The sequence below is a fragment of the Schistocerca americana genome, chromosome 11, assembly GCF_021461395.2.
Source record: "Schistocerca americana isolate TAMUIC-IGC-003095 chromosome 11, iqSchAmer2.1, whole genome shotgun sequence".
In the NCBI taxonomy this organism is placed as follows: domain Eukaryota; kingdom Metazoa; phylum Arthropoda; class Insecta; order Orthoptera; family Acrididae; genus Schistocerca; species Schistocerca americana.
The window spans coordinates 142,851,780-142,872,419 of record NC_060129.1 but is presented as its reverse complement, the minus strand read 5'-3'; the positions used below and the strand labels follow the sequence as shown (position 1 = coordinate 142,872,419).

Here is a 20,640-nt window from a genome sequence, read left to right as displayed (position 1 = left end):
CTTTCCTTTCTAATCTTCCCCAACCTGTCACTCTCTCCTCCCAGAACAAGGAGCTACACTATCTGATCAAAGTATCTGGACATGCCTGTGCAATGCAGAATTGACTGATGAAATGTCACAGTCCTGCTTCTTCGGCCACTGGTGCACTGACTTTTTCACAGTGTCTGCGTCTTTGAAGTGACACCCCCGACAAGCTGCTTTTAGTGGGCCACAGAGACAGAAGACTAGCATTGCAAGTTTGAGGCTGTATGGCCGATGGGGCGAGACTTCAGCAGGGAAGTGACTGCTGTGTAGTCTTGCATTGTCATGCAAGAAAAGAACATGTGCCTCAACTTTTGATGGGTGGACTTACTGAAGAAGTGCTTTTGACTTCTTGAGGATTTCACATATCTGGTAGAATTTGTTGTGTACCATTTCTCCAAAAAAAGAACCAGAATCACACCCTCTGTATCCCAAAAGATTGTTGCTGTAACTTTCCTAACAGAATGCAGTGTTTAAAAGTTTTTTTCCTTGTCGCTGTGTCTGGCAGTGCAATTCTGTCAGCTGACCATCAGACTTGTGTTGAAAAAAATGAACCGAGTGTCATCTCCAGCCACAGTTTTCGCCAAAAACACCTCCCATCCATACTGAAGCCCTGCTACAGATTCACTGCAGATGTTTTCCTTGCCTTTGTGCTGTGTTCGGGCTATGTTTTAGGTACCCAGTGTTCACAAGTCTAGTAGTAGCCCATGTTTTCTGTTGTGGTCACCACACTATCTTTACTGACAAAAACCTGCCAACACAGTTAGTCTGCAGTTACCGAGCAGTCATCGCGAACAATTTGGTCGATACCCTGAATGTCGTGTGAAGTCATTGCAGTCGCTGACTAGCCACTCCATGTCGCAACGACTGACAATGTTTACGCTCCAGCTTTTCTACGGTGATGAACCCATTACTGGACGACAGAGTCGTGCACCCTTTTGTACACTTTCTTCAGCCTTTCACGAATGCGATTGTGTGTTTCACATTGTACAGGAAGGAATTTTATTACTAATTTCTGCCTTATAAATAAGACAGTGTTGGCCATTTTCTAAGCTTATCCAGTGGTACTATCTGTCATCGTAGGGTGCTGTCACTAGAGGAGGCTGTAGGAGAAGCTTTTGGTAAGTGTGCCAAATATGTGATTACTAGACTACTGACTTGATAAAGGAGAAAAATAATACAAAGCATTAAAATCTGTACAATATGTAGGAATCTATAGCGCACATCCTTTAAATATGTTGTAGATTTGTTAATAATTATACTGTGCCGTACACTTTGCAGCGGTACGAGAAGCCGGTGGTGACGGAGCACAGCCACATGGAGCTGTTCCAGCGCCACAAGAAGCTGCTGGACAACCGACAGCAGTACGCGCTGCGTGAGCTCTTCCGCTGGAGGGACAAGATGGCGCGCCAGGAGGATGAGAGCATCGGGTGAGTGCAGCGAGTGGTTAAAACGTCAAAAATAATGACTGCTAAAATATTGCACTTGACCTCTCCTGATCTCTTTCACGTTCACTCACATTATTACTGCACATCCTTTTAAGTTACTGTAAATTTGGTAAAATATTCTATAATATTGTATTAAAATGCAAAATCAATAATGACAAAGGGCTATGTGGCTGTCACCTACAAAAATTGATCCTGTAGTTCCGCCTTGTGTAAATGGAGTGGGGCTGCGGCTGGACAAAGACTTGAAGAAAATAAATACTGACAGCCATAATTTTACTAGTGATCCTGGCAATACTCCACAATTGTTAAATATGTATGAGAGTTGCATACACATCCTAAATCCCTTGGCAGCCCCTTCCATCCCCTCCTGCCCATCTTCTCATTAGGGTATCACGCAAAAATTGGAAGAAAATGCTAGCGGCAGACTTAAACATTTGTCAGTTGTGTGCTAGCTCACGTGGGACTTTCACATGGGTGTTGCTCATATGCTTTCAGAGTATGGCCTATCACAGACTCATTACATATTTCTGGCTAATGTGCCTGCCCCACACAGAGTGATGACTTTGGGGTGGGTTTGGCCATACAATGCCTGGCATATGAATATTTTAGTATTTCGGAAACTACATAGTGGCTTGAAAAACTGTGAGGTTAGATGTGACTAATTGGACTGAGTTCTATGTTTGAGTGATAAATTAGTTCACAAAGTGGATAGGTAATTAACAAAGTGAAGAAGATGACAGAACTATTTAGTATGCTTATACTGTCAATTCCCCAAGCCATATGTACACTTATAATCATTTATAATAATTTTGGCAAATTGTTAATTAATGGCTTAATTAATTAATGGAGGATGTCATTCAGACAGGAAAATTAGAACACTGAAAGTGTAGTGTTAGAAGTTGGAATCTAATAAGCACAGTGGCATAAATGACCACAGGAGTTGTGTGTGTTTCCAAATGTTACTACCAGTTACCTTTTAAGTTAGACATAGGAAAATTAGAACATTATTGTAAGACCTGGATTGTTAAATTTCTACTAGGAGGTGTCAGTGTGTCCAGTAAGACAGATTAGCTCATTCATAATCATTGTAATAGGTTCAGTTACTCATTAGTTTTAATTAATAAAGTTTTCAGTAAAACTGATTATAATATTACAACCAGTAGATCAGAAATTGTCATAGGAACATTCCATTAGCAGGAAATATAGTGCGAACAATATTTGGAAATATTTGAGTGTATTTTATAAGGCACAGCCAAATGAAAATGAGACAGATGGGAAAAAACAAGTAAACTGTTTTCAAAAATAATGAGCATAACTGTTAATACGTTTATTCTACTGTGAAAGAAGATGCTTTCATGGAAAACCATGAATGTACCCAGGTGTGCAGCTCTTCATCTGAAGCAAATTGGTGGCCAGAAATGTCTTTTCAGGGCTCTGAAAACTGGAAATCATCTTGGGTGAGATTGAAATTGTATGGAGTGTGTATAAGGGCTTTTCAACAAAATTTCTGCAGTGAACTCGAAACCACCTTTCCAACACGGGGTTGGGCATTACCCTGGAATGCCGTCTCAACTATGCTGCAGAAGTTTTGCTGGCAAGCCCTTACACATCCTCCATACAGTCTTGATATCTCCCCATATGATTTCCACATTTTTGGAGTCCCGAAGAAAGACATTCATGGTGGTCAATTTGTTTGGACGAAGAGGTGCACACCTAGTACAATCATGTTTACACTGGCAACTGTGCACATTTTTCCATGAAGGCATTGATCATATTGTCTCACTGTGGGATAAATGAATTAAGTTAGGAAAGAATCTTATTATTACCAGGAGTTTAAGGATAACAGATGCAAAGGTTTGAGCTTACTGTGTTATGAGGCAGGATCGGAAAGTAATGCACGTTAATTTTTTTTACCCTGGTATTGCAGCTGGTATGTTGAAATTTCACGACAATATAGTTTGAAGTTCCGCACTGCAGAGAGTATTCTGTCTTCATGTGCAGCTCTGGCAGAAGCTGCCTGAACTACGAAACAGACATGGTGAGCATGTTGTTACTGTCATCAGCTTGTGAAGAGCAGCAAAGTGTAGTTTGATATTTGTGAACCAAAGAGGATAAACTGGATGAAATACACAAGATTATGTGTGGTGTGTATGGGGACTACTGTATAGACCATAGCAGTGCCTGAAGGCAGTGTGCATTCTTCCCAGAGGGCTGTATGAAACTTAGTGATTTGCCACACTCTGGGTGGTCAGTAACAGCTCCAAACCCACAGAATGCCAGAGCCATTGAGGCAGCAATCTTGAACGACTGGTGTGTACAACTGCGAACCTTATCACAGCAGTTCAACATTTCCTATGGTGAGGTGTATGATATTAATCGTGATATGGTGAAATTTCATAAAGTTAGTGCTCATTGGGAGCCAAAGTACCTGAAAGACAACCACAAGGGCCAGCTCAGATCACTTAACACATTACACCACAGAAGGGCATGACTTTCTGAAAGCAGTCAGCACTGGTGATGAATCATGGGCATACCACTAGATGCCCGAAATCGAGCAGGCCACTGTGAAGTGGAAACCTGCTGGTTCCCCAGTACAAAAAAATATTGAGAGTGAGTCAGTCTGCTAGGAAAATGACTGAGACAGTGTTCTGGGATATGCACGGTGTGTTATTGGTGGTCTCTGCTGAACATGGGAGCATTGTGAATGCCAAACCCTACAATACAACTTTAAGTTATGTTGTGCCCTTTGTGACAAACTCCTCAACATTAATGCTGACGGTGTCAAACTTCTTCGTGACAATCCTCGTCCCCACGTTGCTGCTCCTGCTCACAAGAAAAATCGCCAGATTTGGGAGGGAGGTGCTCCGGCATCCACCGTACAATCTGGACCTTGCACCATCAGACATTCATCATTTCAGCGTCATGTAGAAATTTGTGGCCGGCCAGTGATTTGCGACAGATGCGGAAGTGAAATCGGCAGTCTGCAGATGGCTATACTCTTAACTAAACGAACTTCTATGGACAGTGCATACTGAAATTGTCATCGTGATGGGAGAAATGTGTTGAGAACGTGGGTGGCTGTGTGGAAAAGTAGGTAAGAGGTTTAAGTTCATTTGTTTTTTAGTTCCTATTAAACTTTTTGGCAGCAAAATTATCATGTGTTACTTTCCAATCTTCCCTCATGTAAGTGGTTATGTTAGGTGCACATTGTTTTGCGTGGTCATCAATACACAGTTCCTCATCACTGCTGACTGTACTCTGAGCCGCTGCTATTGTAGTGTCAGTGTGACGTGTGTGTGTGTGTGTGTGTCAACAGGTACGTGCTGCCGAACCACATGCTGCTGCAGATCTCGGAGGTGCTGCCACGCGAGATGCAGGGCATCCTCGCCTGCTGCAACCCCATCCCGCCGCTGGTCCGCCAGCATCTTAACGCCCTCCACCAGATCGTCCTCAAAGCACGAGACCAGCCCCTCGTCCGGGTGAGTTTCTGGACTGGAGGATGAATTGTCTTTATTTTTGGCTCGTTATAGATGTCAGTTTTTTTTGTATTTAAATGTTTGCATGTAGGACAATCTGCCACAGCAGTTGCTACAATTGATTCGTATTGGTTTTCCATCTTAACCCTTTGCGGCCCACTGGCTACAATTGTGTACATTAAATTTTACTTTCTCTTAGTTGGAACTGAAATGTTTTTCGCCAGACCTCATGTACACGTTTATTAATGTTCACCGTTTTTACTCGAATCTAAGCCGCACCTGAAAAATGAGACTCGAAATCAAGGGAAAAAAAATTTCCCGAATCTAAGCCGCACCTGCAATTTGAGACTCGGAATTCAAGGGGAGAGAAAAGTTTAGGGCCGGACCTCCAAATCGAAACAACGTTGGTCCACTGTAATATGAGACACAATTTAGGTCGAATGAATGACGATACAGCTACAGTAGTTTGGTTCGAGTCGTAAGCTTAGCAGTTAAGCTTTACCAGGTAGCCATTGCTATGCGTCAGACGCTCCATCCGTATTTATACGGGTACCCTTCCTTTTTCACATGCTTCGTCTGGTTTGAATCGATTGCTTATTTTTCTTTGATCTGATAAGTTCGGTTTTCTTTGTTATAGGTGTTTACGTTACTCTAAGCTGAAAATGCATTATTGTACTGTGTCATGCCTGTTTTGTCGCATTCTGACAATGTGTGTTTACGACTTGCCCTCGCTTGCGGCATGGCTTGCTTTTGTGCGCGCTACCGCCGCTTACGATAAAAAAAAAAAAAAAAAAGAGAGAGAGAGAGAGAGAGAGAGAGAGAGAGAGAGAGAGGAATTGTCTCATTAGCGAAACAATGGCAAGAGCCTGCTATTTGTTGTTACTTACACTGCTGCTTTCTTTGATAATGATCAACAAGAACCAAATAATAGACTGCGTATGATAGAAGATGTTCTGAATGAGAGTTTAGCTAAAGTTTTTCTCCGTTTGAAAATCTTTGCAGACGCCTCTTTTGTACATTACATTCTGCACAGAGATTAGAGCCATCTTAGATTTAAAAATCTAGTTAATTGCTGTGCTTCATTTCTGACTGTATCACTATTAGGCATAAGAATAATATGAATATAAACATGACATGATATGTATATTCTTCCACGTTTGCTGTTGTCTCACACTAGTTTCGTAGTTTATTAGGCAGACAGAATTTAAATGAGATAGCAGCAAACATGAAAGAATACATGGCAAAATGTTTATATTCATATTATTCTTATGGTGAAGAGACTACTGCATGTGATTCACAATTCATAAAAGTTCCTATTAGCAACCATCTCTTCTCACAGGTAGGAAAAAATTCAGAACGTAGAGTTGGCCATATTGACAAACATCCGAAACAGTCTTGCCAGTCGGACCATTGAAATGCTGCTACATTTGAAGATGAACAATACGGAATTTGTATTTACTTCGTTGGATAACGTATGAAAATGCAGTCATCGAAACTTGGGGCAGAGAAAAAAGCTCTTCTTCCACCTTTAAAAATTTATTTACTGACGCAGAGGTTTTGGCGCCAGTATTTATATTTGTGCCTGCAAAGCATGCCTGTGTAGTGCTACATTATTTGATGGCTGAAGTTAGTTGTGGTGGCACCTACCAACATTCTTCAGAATTTCCGCTTACTTTGCACTTGATTCTAAGACGCAGGTGGTTTTTTGGATTACAAAAACCGGAAAAAAGTGCGGCTTAGATTCGAGTAAATACGGTAATCTCTGTATAATGTACATCTGCTGCCAAATGTTGGGTTTCACTATAAAAATATCAACAAGTCAGTGTAGCTGTGCATAGTAGCTTTTGACCACCAGAATACACAGAAATGGTTGGCTAGTCATATTCCACTGTATAATTCAGTATTATTATTGTTATATTGCATGGTAGTTATAGAATGATCAGTTTATTTGTTAGAACAGTGAATATTTCAAAATTAGTTATTTTAGTCCATAAAAAGAAGCAAAGTGTACAGAGTATATTTTGAAAATGGGTACATATTTTTGTATACATTTTGGATCTAAAATCATTAAAAGGTCACCTATGAGCATTACAGCATAAAGAAAAATTTTCCTTTCTCCAGAAAGTGTTAAGCGTACTGCAAATAGGGAGTATGTTTCACCAGATACTTCTCACTTTTGTGTATAAAGCAGTTTCTCTGGTCATTCTGGAAATATCAGACGCACAATTGGTACCAAATTGTAAAGAGAGATGGGGAAGGGGGGGGACAAAAATATAGAAACATAACACATTACTGTGCCTAATACGGTGTAAGAAAACTGTTGGCATTCATAACAGATTCCTGTCATCTTAGTAGATAAAGAAAAGTCCTGTATTGCTTTTAAGGGCATCTTATACCATTCTTCTTGCAAATTAGTAGCAAGTCCAGGTAATGATGATGGAGATGGACAATGATCAAGCACCCTTGTCTGTGAAATAGACAGCAAACTGCCATCAACTCTTCGAATGAAGCACTACTGTAATGATTGAATTCAGTACATCCAGTGATTTATGGCTATATATGAAATGTACGTCTGGAGTACAGCTTTGTATGGTAGTGAAACATGGACAGTGGGAAAACCAGAATAGAAGAGAATCAAAGCATTTGAGATGTGGTGCTACAGATGAATGTTGAAACTTAGGTGGACTGATAAGGTACGGAATGAGGAGGGTCTGTGCAGAATCTGAGAGGAAAAGAACATGTGGAAAACACTGATAAGGAGAAGGGACAGGATGATAGGACATCTGTTAAGACATGAGGGAATGGCTTCCGTGGTACTAGAGGGAACTGTAGAGGGCAAAAACTGTAGAGGAAGACAGAGATTGGAATGCATCCAGCAAATAATTGAGGACGTAGGTCGCAAGTGCTACTATGAGATGAAGAAGTTAGCACAAGAGAGGAATTCGTGGTGGGCCACATCAAACCAGTCAGAAGACTGATGGAAAAGAAAGACATGTTTGTTTATTTGGAGAGATGCATATGGAACCTGAAGATAGCATAATGAAATTCTGAAACTGGTAGCCTTCAAAATAAAATAAAAACTGCTGTTGGTGAATTTCATTGGCACTGACAATTATGTAAGCAGCCAATGTCCCATGTCCGTGATGCACCGACAGAGACAACTTATCATCATGTCCACGCAACCACTCCTGGACGACAGCGGCCCTGTCATGTTGGAACACAGCACCACCATTGGGGAACAAACATTGTACCATGGAATGGACCTGATCAGCCAAAATGGTCACATGATACTTGGCAGTAATGCGACCTTTGCAGAGTAACTGCGGAACCCACGGCATACCACGATATGTCTGCCCGAATCATCACCAAACGCCCTGCTATGTTTCACTCTTTGCAGCAGGCAGTCTGCATCATAGGCGTGGGACAGTGTGCGCCAGTTGTAAACTCGCCAGACATTGGAAGCAGTGTGGAACAGGACTGATCCACCCAAACGACTTTCATCCATTGCTCCGCAGTTCAGGTATTATGGCTTCAGCACCAAGATTTCTGAGAAAGTGGTTTCTTCATGCCGTTTTGTTACTGTCAGAGTTTGCAAGTGTGACATTCAGTTCTGCAGTAACTTTGCTATCTGTTGTCCTCATAATTTTTGTCACAGTCCTCTTCAGTGACCTTCTGTCACAGTCACTCGACGTGCACACTCTTTTGTGTACTTTGTGACTTAGATTTGATGTTTCTGTGCTTTTCCTAAGTGCACTATAAATCCTTGGTACGGTGCCTCTTGGAACATCAGACACGTAAGCTACCTTGATTACGGAGGCACCCATCGTACAAGCACTAACAATTTGCCCACATTTGAATTCACTTAGCACACACATGTTGTTGTTGTTGTGGTCTTCAGTCCTGAGACTGGTTTGATGCAGCTCTCCATGCTACTCTATCCTGTGCAAGCTTCTTCATCTCCCAGTACTTACTGCAACCTACATCCTTCTGAATCTGCTTAGTGTATTCATCTCTTGGTCTCCCTCTACAATTTTTACCCTCCACACTGCCCTCCAATGCTAAATTTGTGATCCCTTGATGCCTCAGAACGTGTCCTACCAACCGGTCCCTTCTTCTTGTCAAGTTGTGCCACAAACTCCTCTTCTCCCCTATTCTATTCAATACCTCCTCATTAGTTATGTGATCTACCCATCTAATCTTCTGCATTCTTCTGTAGCACCACATTTCGAAAGCTTCTATTCTCTTCTTGTCCAAACTGGTTATCGTCCATGTTTCACTTCCATACATGGCCACACTCCATACAAATACTTTCAGAAACGACTTCCTGACACTTAAATCTATACTCGATGTTAACAAATATCTCTTCTTCAGAAACGATTTCCTTGCCATTGCCAGTCTACATTTTATATCCTCTCTACTTTGACCGTCATCAGTTATTTTGCTCCCCAAATAGCAAAACTCCTTTACAACTTTAAGTGTCTCATTTCCTAATCTAATTCCCTCAGCATCACCCGAGTTAATTCGACTACATTCCATTATCCTCGTTTTGCTTTTGTTGATGTTCATCTTACATCCTCTTGCGCCTTAAAACCAAAACATCTTACATCCTCCTTTCAAGACACTGTCCATTCCGTTCAACTGCTCTTCCAAGTCCTTTGCTGTCTCTGACAGAATTACAATTTCATCGGCAATCCTCAAAGTTTTTATTTCTTCTCCATGGATTTTAATACCTACTCCAAATTTTTCTTTTGTTTCCTTTACTGCTTGCTCAATATACAGATTGAATAGCATCGGGGAGAGGCTACATCCCTGTCTCATTCCCTTCCCAACCACTGCTTCCCTTTCATGTCCCTCGATTCTTATAAATGCCATCTGGTTTCTGTACAAATTGTAAATAGCCTTTCGCTCCCTGTATTTTACCCCTGCCACCTTCAGAATTTGAAAGAGAGTATTCCAGTCAACATTGTCAAAAGCTTTCTCTAAGTGTACAAACGCTAGAAACGTAGGTTTGCCTTTCCTTAATCTTTCTTCTAAGATAAGTCGTAGGGTCAGTATTGCCTCACGTGTTCCAACATTTCTATGGAATCCAAACTGATCTTCCACGAGGTCGGCTTCTACCAGTTTATCCATTCGTCTGTAAATAATTCGTGTTAGTATTTTGCAGCTGATAGTTCGGTAATTTTCACATCTGTCAACACCTGCTTTCTTTGGGATTGGAATTATTATTCTGAGGGTATTTCGCTTGTCTCATACATCTTGCTCACCAGATGGTAAGAGTTTTGTCAGGATTGGCTCTCCCAAGGCCGTCAGTAGTTCTAATGGAATGTTGTCTACTCCTGGGGCCTTGTTTCGACTCAGGTCTTTCAGTGCTCTGTCAAAATCTTCACGCAGTATCGTATCTCCCATTTCATCTTCATCTACATCCTCTTCCATTTCCATAATATTGTCCTCAAGTACATCACACTTGTATAGACCCTCTTTATACTCCTTCCAACTTTCTGCCATCCCTTCTTTGCTTAGAACTGGGTTTCCACCTGAGCTCTTGATGTTCATACAAGTGGTTCTCTTTTCTTCAAAGGTCTCTTTAATTTTCCTGTAGGCAGTATCTATCTTACCCCTAGTGAGACATAACGTACTCACAACTATGTAGAACACAGTTCTCACGATGACTGACACTTGCAACATATTGGAGACATTGTGCAGGTGTGGTTCGTGGTCAAATACGACAGTGCAACATGCAGGCTTGGCTGGCATCTGAGTTTATGTTCAAGCACGCATTTCTCACAGCATAGCCATATATTTTTGTACATTATGTATCTATATTTGCAGAATAAGCACAGAAGTTGCGCTCTGTAAATCAAACAAAAATGCATACGGTGATGAATACAGTTTTATTTTCAGTAAGCTTAAGACGGAAAAATTGTCAATGTTAATCCTTCTGATTGTTTGCCATCCTGTACTCAGTCAGTCTGCATCCTGACTGTTTAATGCCACCTGCTCCCTAAGCAGTGTTCTTCAGTTGTAAATGAGTGCACTTTCTTGAAAGTACCTTTTTAAATTATGTACTTGGTCCAAACAGTTGTGCTTAGATTGCCACCTTCAAGGAATTTACACTTTCCTCCATAGTGCACTGGGCTGACGTCGGTCCCACTCTGAGCTGATCGGTCTGACTTTGATATGCACGTATAACAGAAAAAGCTGACATCGAGCCAGAGGGTCGAAAATATGGGAGCCTTGTGTAACACGACAAGAAACAGTATTTGTACTAGCTTTTGAGCTCTTGCCTTTTTCCTGCTGAAGATACACACATGACCACCCAGACATCCAAACATACACTCCCACAATAGTAGTCAGAGGGATGCCACTATTGCAGGTGTGTTCTCTCTCTCTCTCTCTCTCTCTCTCTCTCTCTCTATATATATATATATATATATATATATATATATATATATATATATATATATGTGTGTGTGTGTGTGTGTGTGTGTGTGTGTATACTTTGAGTAGGAGAAGAACAAGAGCTCAATAGCTAGTGTAAATATTGTTCTCTGTTGCATGTTTTTATGTGGTACAGTCCCTTGTGCGCGAGTGGTTGCCTTTCCCATTATTACTTACCTGATTTTTTTCCATCCCGGAATTTCCATTATTGTTGTGAAATTAAAACTTTGCTAGCTTTCAGATAGTTTTCTCTGAATGGTCTCCTTTACTACTAAACTATTTACATTCTGTGTGTACTTTCCTTACCATATTAGCAAAATTACATGTGTTAATAATGTGTACATGGGTTTTGCCTAGCACAGCAGCTGTTAGAATTGTATCAGACCAGTATAGCCTCTGTATACTGCTAAACAGTTTTGGTAGAATGCAGTTAACAAGATGATCTAACCTGCACTAAAATGTAGGACTCCATAAATCTGTTAAAACATATGAATTACCAAGTATAGGATATTTTTCTTTTATTTTTTCTTCGTCTCCTCTTTTAAATAACAACTCTCTCTCCAACTAAAATTTGAATGTACATTATTCTCATACACACTTTTGGAGAAAAATAAACCTTGACAGGAATTTTTTAGAGCAAAAGGTATAAAACCTCGCTTGTTCTGAAGAAAAGCTAGTGTGTTACCATGTTCTAGTTGTTTTTGTATATGCATGGCTACTGCTCAATCATGTGGTAGGTGGTGTGTGACTATGATTGTACATCACATTGCTTCTGTTTGTGTTATGTTTAATTACTATGTTTGCCTTTTGTTAATGGTAGCATTTAGCTCAGACACTTTGAAGGAGAATGCTTCAGACATGGCCAGATGATGTGACTCGTATTTGGCAGGTCGCTTGTGTACAACCTAAAATTAAAGTCACTTAAGATATTTTGGTTCAAACACACCGTCCCTTCCCCCCACCGCTTTTGAGAAAACTGTCCCCTGAGGTCCTGAAGTGACATTCAGTCGATTACGAATTGTCTGTTCCAACAGATAACAGGAAACTAAGCACTTCTCATCATGCAAGGGGTTCTTAAATGCATAATTTGCTAGAAATTGTGGAAAGAACTTTTTGCTGCTTATGTACCCATAAGGTAAGTGCTGTTCAATGAAAGCAACCCTGGTGTAGCAACCATCTCTCTTTCTCTTTTCTTCAATCCCCCTCACCTAAAAAAATGGAATATGAGGGTTAAAAATGGAAATAAATCAAAACTGTATAAGAAGCTATGCAGATAAATTTCTCAAACAACTTGGATGAATAGATAATTAAAGTTTTGTTCCTTGTTGCATGAAAACAATTCTGAGAGGAGAGCTATGAAGATGAGCATTTGACGCATGTTATGCATAAGGTAGAGGAATGAACTCTTGCCCCAGTTGTAATATATGTTAAATAACACATTCATAAGTGATGCTGTGTTCCATTAAGACACCTGTAAACCTGAAGTTTTCTTACGCTTATTACAGACTAATGTTTAATTTGCTCCTCAGGGCATAGAAGAGGTCAGTCATTTAACCGACCCACTAGGGAATATTTATGTCACTTGCTCCAAATTTAGTAAACTGACAAAATGAGGTTAGTATGATATTGGTTCCTTGGTGTAGACAAACGAATGCTGTCATGTATGACAGAATGTTTACAGATGACAAGGGTCAAGCGACTCGCACGGTAGAGGTAATACTAATGAGATAAAAACTTTATTTCGAGGCTTCAAAATTTTGATCTGATTCTGGAGCCCCAATGTGAATTGCACATGTGTGTATGCAATAACAATTGCCAGCATAATTCCTGATAAATTTTCAACACCGATTTTTCAGGAAATGTTATCAGGTATGTAGGATGCATCAAAATTAATTCCCAAAAAAGAAATATTTTGAAATAAAAACAGTCGTTTTCAGCTGAATGTGTGGAAGGAACAATGTAACTTTGTGAAGATTGAGTTTGTTACATGTTCTCGGTGCTGTGAGTGTATTTGCTTCAAATATTTATATGACAAATACCATACGTGTAGGTGTTGTAAACAAATGGAAGGCATGTAACAGAGTTCAGTGAAAGAGCCGTTGTAAAGCGTCCAGGTACTTGACTATTCAAAATAGTGTTAGAAAGTTATTTACTTACCTTGTTGTTATGCTTTATTGATTTACTTATCATATCCCTACCAATTTTGAAACTGGGAAAAAATGAAGAATGCACTTGAGAATCGAAAACGAGTCCTCTGCTCCCCAACCTGATGCCTCGGTCACTGCACCAGTGGCACTTCTTTTGCATAGTGTGTGCCTTGCAGGTGCACGAGCATCAACCAAAAAAGTTTTTCCTCAATTTCTAGTAAAATAGGCACTTGTAGACCCCATATGATGATAAAAAATGCCCAGTTTTCAATTTGATGCCAATCCCGTCAATTCTGCATCAATTGTGCCTCATGAATTTTAGGGGTGGTTGAGTGTTGAGCTGAAATATCTTATTGTCTTTGTGTCTTTCATTTTAGGTTGGACTTCCCCCTCCCCCCACTTCCCCCTCCCCCCAAATTACCCTCCCCCCCACTTTCCGCTCCCCCCCCCCACTTTCCCCTCCCCCCACTTTCCCCTTCCCGCCCACTTTCCCTCATACTTTCCCCTCCCCCCACTTACCATTCCCCCCACTTACCACTCCGCCCCCACTTACCCCTCCAGCCCCACTTACCCCTCCCCCCGCTTACCGTACTTACTCAAATCTAAGCCGTACTTGTTTTCTGGTTTTTGTAATCCATAAAAACCGGCTGTGGCTTAGAATCGAGTGCAAAGTAAGCGGAAGTTCTGAAAAATGTTGATAGGTGCCGCCACAACTAACTTCTGCCGTCGAATATTATGTAGCACTACACAGCCATGCTTTGCAGGTACAAAGAAAAATACTGGCGCCAAAACCTATGCGTCAATAAATAAATTAAAAGAAAAGCTGGAAGAATGTAAACATTATGCCATGTATTCTTTCGTGTTTGCTGCTATCTCATTTAAATACTGTCTGCCTAATAAACTACGAAACTATAGAGTCAGACAACAGCAAACGTGGAAGAATATACATATGTCATGTTTATATTCGTATTATTCTTATGCTGAATAGTGATACAGTCAGAAATGAAGCATGGCAACCGACTAGATTTTAAAATCTAAGATGACTCTAATTTCTGTGCAGAATGTAATGTACTAAAAAGGCGTCTGCAAAGATTTTCAAACGGAGAAAAATTTTCGCTAAACTCTCGTTCAGAACATCTTCTATCGTATGCAGCCTATTATTTGGTTCTTGTTGATCATTATCAAAGAAAGCAGCAGTGTAAGTAACAACAAATAGCAGTCTGTTGCCATTGTTTCGCTAATGAGACAGTTCCTCTCTTTTTTTATTGTAAGCGGCGGTAGCGCGCACAAAAGCAAGCCGTGCTACGAGTGGTGACTGGTCTTAAACACTCATTATCAGAATGCGACAAACAATGCATGACACAGTAAAATAATACATTTTCAGCTTAGAGTGACGTAAACACCTATAACAAAGAAAACGCCACTTATCAGATCATAGCAAAATAAGCGATCGGTTCAAACCAGACGAAGCACGCGAAAAAGGAAGGGTACCAGTGTAAATACGGATGGAGCGCCTGGCACATAGCAATGGCTACTTGGTAAAGGGCTTAACTGTTAAGCTTACGACTCGAACCAAACTACAGTAGCTTTATCTTCATCCATTCAACCTCAATTGTGTTTCACGTTACAATGGACCAACTTTGTTTCGATTTGGAGGGACGGTCTAAAACTTTTCTCTCACCCTGAATTTCGAGACCCAAATTTCAGGAGCAGGCTACATTCGGGAAACTTTTTTTTTCTGTGATTTCGAGTCTCATTTTTCAGCTGCAGCTTACATTTGAGTAAATACGGTATCCCTCACCCCCCCCCCCCCTCCCACTTACCCCTCACCCCCTCGCTTACCCCTCACCCCCTCGCTTACACCTGACCCCCCACTTACCCCTCACCCTCCTGCTTACTCCTCACACCCCCCCTTACCCCTCACCCCCCTCCACCACCCCACTTACACCTCACCCCCCCCCCCCCGGCTCACCCCTCCCCCCTCCCCACTGCTTACCCCTCACCTGCTTACCCCTCACCCCCCCCCCCCCCCCCACTTATCCCTCACCCCCCTCTTACCACTCACCCCCGCTTACCTCTCCCCCCACATACCCCTCATCCCGCGCTTACCCCTCACCCCCCCCCCCCCCACCCCTTACCACACACCCCCGCTTACCTCTCCCCCCACGTACCCCCCCCCCCCCCCTCCACTTCGCCCTTACCCCCGCTCTTCTCCTACCCAGTCCTCTATATTATTAATTGTCATATTTCAACCTAGCTTAAACCTCAGGCTACACTACAGGTCAATCTGTCACCACAGCAAAATTGATCGACTTCAGCTCAACAGCTCATCTTATTCAGATCCCCTTATGTCCTCCCACTCATTTCTCCCTCACCTCCACCACCACCTGTACCCCTGCCTACACCTACCACCTCTACCATACCTACCCCCATCACTGAGTACTAGCTGCAGTCCCCCGGCTCCCAGTCACTGTCTGTTGTGCTTTGCTCTGCGCTGCTGTATTCTATTCTATTTTCTTCTGTCACGGCCCGTTTGCTCAGCCGGTGCTGGAGGAAGAGCGACTGGCACGGCCCGCCGCCCAGACGCAGTTCCTCAAGGCGAACCTGGAGGGCCCGCTGCTGTGCCCGCACGACCTGAGCCACGCGCCCGACTTCCGCGACGACCTGCCCTGCCTACTGGGAGCGGAGGCCGAGGGGCCGCAGCAGGACCAGCCTCTCTCGGCCGCCGCACCCGCCGTCACCGTGTTTGACGATGCTGACGCGTGGGCCGATGTGAGTTTACTTTTTTGTGTCGTCTGTGAGCTGCCGGAAGCTGTGTCACAGAATATTTGATATTTTTCCAAATTGTAGCAGAGGTGGTACAGCAACCAGTAATATTTCACGAAACAGATAATCTCAGTTGCAGGGTTGTAATTATTATTTATTTACCCATGATGCATTTTGCCTGATTTGGGCATTTTCAGATTGACTGACATTAGATGGTGTTAGGCACATGGGATACCGACCAATGGTGTATCTAGTCCAAACACGAGCGAGTGCAGCTCTGACATGTTTACATTGTGACTGATGTATGTAGGCCTGATTCTGTTTGCATTCATTGGACTACATCACGTGCCTCAACAATGACGCTGTACACTGTTTCTAAATATTTGACTAGGGCTGTTTTCTGCTTGGACTTTTGCATGCTTACAAGGAAACCTCCCCATCGCACCCCCCTCAGATTTAGTTATAAGTTGGCACAGTGGATAGGCCTTGAAAAACTGAACACAGATCAATCGAGAATACAGGAAGAAGTTGTGTGGAACTATGAAAAAAATAAGCAACTTTGTTTGACTTTCCCTTTCCATCAAAATAATAAAAAAATAAAAATCTCCCACCAAATCAAAGTGCCGATACGTTATTTTGAATTAAGACTGATATCTCATCACAGCACTCTACAGAAGTTAAAGGGAAGATAAATAATTCAGTTTCCTATTCAACATCTATAGTTACCATTATTGATAAATATGAGAAGTCCAGAGTTTGCAGTTACGTAACATGGCATTAATTACTAATTCTTTTAGTTGCCATATGTTATTCATGGCTGTAATTTTTGGAAAAACATGAAGTCATCAATTTCAAATATATAGGACACTTAACCATTCTAACAAATTAATTTGTCAAAACCGGTGAAGCACAATTAAAATAAATTTGCAACAGATGACTGAACTTTACTCTGAAACAATAACTTCTGTGGTATCAGTGCACTCTGCATACCTTCAAGAAGTGGAAAGGGGGGGGGGGGGGGGGGGTAGTGCAGTGGTTAGCACACTGGATTCGCAATTGGGATAACGAGGGTTCAAACCCGCATCCGACCATCCTGATTTAGGTTTTCCGTAATTTCCCTAAGTCGCTTAAGCCAAATGCAGGGATGGTTCTGTAGAAAGGGCACAGACACCTTCCTTCTCCATACTTCCCTAATTTGAGCTTGTGCTCCATCTCTAATGACCTCATTTTGAACAGGATGTTAAACTCTTATCTCCTCCTCCACATACCTCTGAGTCGCGATAACAGAGTGAGTGGCAGACAGAAACTGACACACTGAGACCTAGCTGTCTACACTGCCTATTGTTTTACAAATTTATAATCATTTTGTTTTAAAAATCAGTCACAATTAGCACTATCACATAGGAGTAATTTTTGGAAGTTTTCTTACAGTCCTTGAGTATTTCTATTCAGAAACAATAATAATATTGTATTAATGACTTTCATTTTCTTTGGCTACAGATGTGTAGTTTTTTCATCAGTTTTGTAGTACATTCATTTTAGAGAGACTTCTATTTACATTGCACTGTAACATTCGTCCACATTTGTGTATTACTTATTAAATAAATTTTCTCTGAGAATAATTCCCTCTTTCCTAATATGTAATTTAGCATTTAGTAAATTATATAATAATCAGTGAATATACAATGCTAATACATTACTATTTTAACTGCATATTTTTTGAAGTTTGAGTAAGCGTATAATCTCGCAGTTACTCCCCAGGATGTCACACTTCTACCAGTCAGCACACTAAAATACAACACTACGTCTGTGCTCCTGAAAAGTCAGTTATAGGTGCTTTGATAAAGCTCCCACAGTTGTGCCTCTTCTTCAACTAAACCTACCCCCTGTGAACCACTGTGAACTGCATGGCAGAGAGTGCACCACACAGTACTATTTCTCATTCTGCGGAGCATGAGAGAAATAATTTTTTAAAATGTCTGTGTGCACACTGTAATTAATATGATCTGTCTGCCGATTTGCCGAGTGCCGGACTGACTGCGGCCGATCGTCTTCTGTCCTTGCGGTAGGAAGCGGAGGAGGAACTGCCGGCGCGCGTAAAGCAGGTGCGCTTCGTCAGCCCGTACGCGCGCTACCTGCGCGTGCGGCCGTATACGCAGGAGCTGGAGGCGGAGGCGGCGGCGGCGGCAGCTGCAACCGCGGCAGAGGTGACGGCGCCGGAGACGGCGGTGGCAGACGGGACGGTAAGGAGGCGGCGGCCGGGCACGTCTCTCGCCAGGCTGCTGCGGCTGTTGGCGTGAGGGCCGCCTACGCCCACCCCGTCCACGCTGTCCCCGAATAAAGTGCCTGCTCTCTGCTCCACTCTGTGTTTCACTTTTGTGCCGTTCTGCCATTTACAGGGTTATAGAAACAGGGTGCCGAATCGGTCGACCTTATTTACTCTTTGCTGCACACGATATTCACTGCACGAGATCTGTGCAGACTTTCTCAGGTGGTGCCATTTTATTTATTGACACTGAAACTCTTTCCCGGATAAACCTGTCGTCAACAGGAGATATGAGAAATTGTGAAGTAATTACTCCGTGCACGAGCACGTGTCAGACTCAGAGCACTTCTTAACAGCCAGTCACTGAAGAACCCGGCAATTCAGAGAGTCTTCGACAGCATTAGAAGCGGACTAAAATCGAAACTGCATTTCACATAAAGCCACTTGTCTCTCAGTACACTCCAGAGCAAACTTACGGCAACGTATAATTCACAAAATGGAGAAATTTCGAAACAATGTACACTCCATTGCATTAACAAAAGTCCTTGTGGTTTGCATCCTTCCTCATTGTGCAAAGTACAGTCAGTTTCGAGCAACCTGTCTCGTGTCGTGCAGCCAGGTATGGTGGCTGTCTGTTTTTTGGACCCTTGTGCTCCGCAGAGATGACACAGAACTGCCGAGCACTGAAACGGTAGGAATTCTGCCATCACAAAGGGATCCGCACCTCAGAGTAGGCGACAGTTCGGTCTTCCCTTGTTGCCACTTTTTCTCGTGGGATGTACGGTTTCAGAAGATGTGGCACAGTATCAGTTCAGAGACATTTTACATGTGCTGGACCCACACTTTTGACCTACTTTTGAGTCCCATTGCTCGGCTCGAATATCGTCCATCTCTTTCCAGGTGTCTGGTGGCCGTGATTCGGAGTGACTCGTTGCCTACTCAGAGATACTTGCTAAACTGCAGTCGTCAGTGTCTCTTCACGCACGCTATTATGGGGACATCTGACTCTGCAGATAACTTTGAACAAATAATAGCTTGTGTTGGAAGATCTACTTTTTGTAAGTGGCTGCCAGTGTTGCTTCTGGTAGTAAGAATGTAAACACCACCTGTAGGCACAAAACATGCAGCTATGTTACTTTCAGAAATCAATTGTATTTGGGACAAAATTTTTATTATGAGATAAAAGTTGCATATCAGACTGGAACTCGAACCTGGGATGCTTGTCTTTTGTGTGCCTCAGGGATTGGCAGAATACTAGCCACTTGTTCCCGTGTATTTACTGTATATGAAAGTCATCTGTTGGGAGTATACCATTATGTGTCACATATGCCATTTCATAAAGGATAAATCGGTGTTGCCTTTGCACCATTTTTTCTATAACCCTGTATTTGAAGGACTGTGTGAAGATGGAAGTATGAAAGTCGGTGGTTTTTGTGGAATCTTTGCAAAGAGTATGCTGTTGCGGAATGGTGAGCAAGATCAGAAATTAAGCAGGAAATTCATCGTTTACATCGCAAGAAATAATGAGAACATTCTATGTGACACAGTTCACTCTTGTGCTGTGGCATATTCTCATGCTGAGAAGTGTTTTGTGGCATGCGAAGTGGTTTTTGATTTTGAGAAAGTGAGTAAGGAAAAAATGAGTGCTTCACATACCGTGACTGAAATCTGTATTCCTAAACACCAAAACTGGCTCGCAGGTGATGGTGCATGCTTGTAGTTGCAGGTTGTCAATCTGCCAGCTTCTAGGGGCAATGAAAATTTGATTTTCAGTAGTTCGCAGATTTGTTAACTGTGTTTAAAAATTTAAAATACTGTCACTAGGTGCTCATTAAGAGGTATAATCTTATAAAACTTTGAGACAATGAGACAAGTATTACAGTTAGGACCTGTGTGTTTGTCACGAGGCAACATAACTAACGGTGCACAAATACACGGACTCCATTCATCCAGTGTTTGAGAATTCAAGCACTTGGTGACTTCAACAAAATTTACAGATAATTTCAAACCACCTCGAACGTTTTTCTCGCTGACAATGTCTACAAGACAATGAAAGGAAAACGGTTCACCTCTCACAA

At 42.0% G+C, this 20,640-nt stretch overlaps 1 protein-coding gene across 2 annotated transcripts in view; it reads left to right on the top strand.

Moving 5' to 3' along the window:
- LOC124553776 (exosome component 10) overlaps positions 1 to 20,640 on the top strand; it is a 191,931-nt gene that overhangs the window by 99,996 nt on the left and 71,295 nt on the right. For both annotated transcript variants that reach the window (XM_047127713.1, XM_047127712.1), the window contains exons 10-13: positions 1,303 to 1,451; positions 4,786 to 4,948; positions 16,072 to 16,302; positions 18,366 to 18,539. In XM_047127713.1, the coding sequence (XP_046983669.1) occupies positions 1,303 to 1,451; positions 4,786 to 4,948; positions 16,072 to 16,302; positions 18,366 to 18,539 (717 nt within the window). The remainder of the gene's footprint in view (positions 1 to 1,302; positions 1,452 to 4,785; positions 4,949 to 16,071; positions 16,303 to 18,365; positions 18,540 to 20,640) is intronic.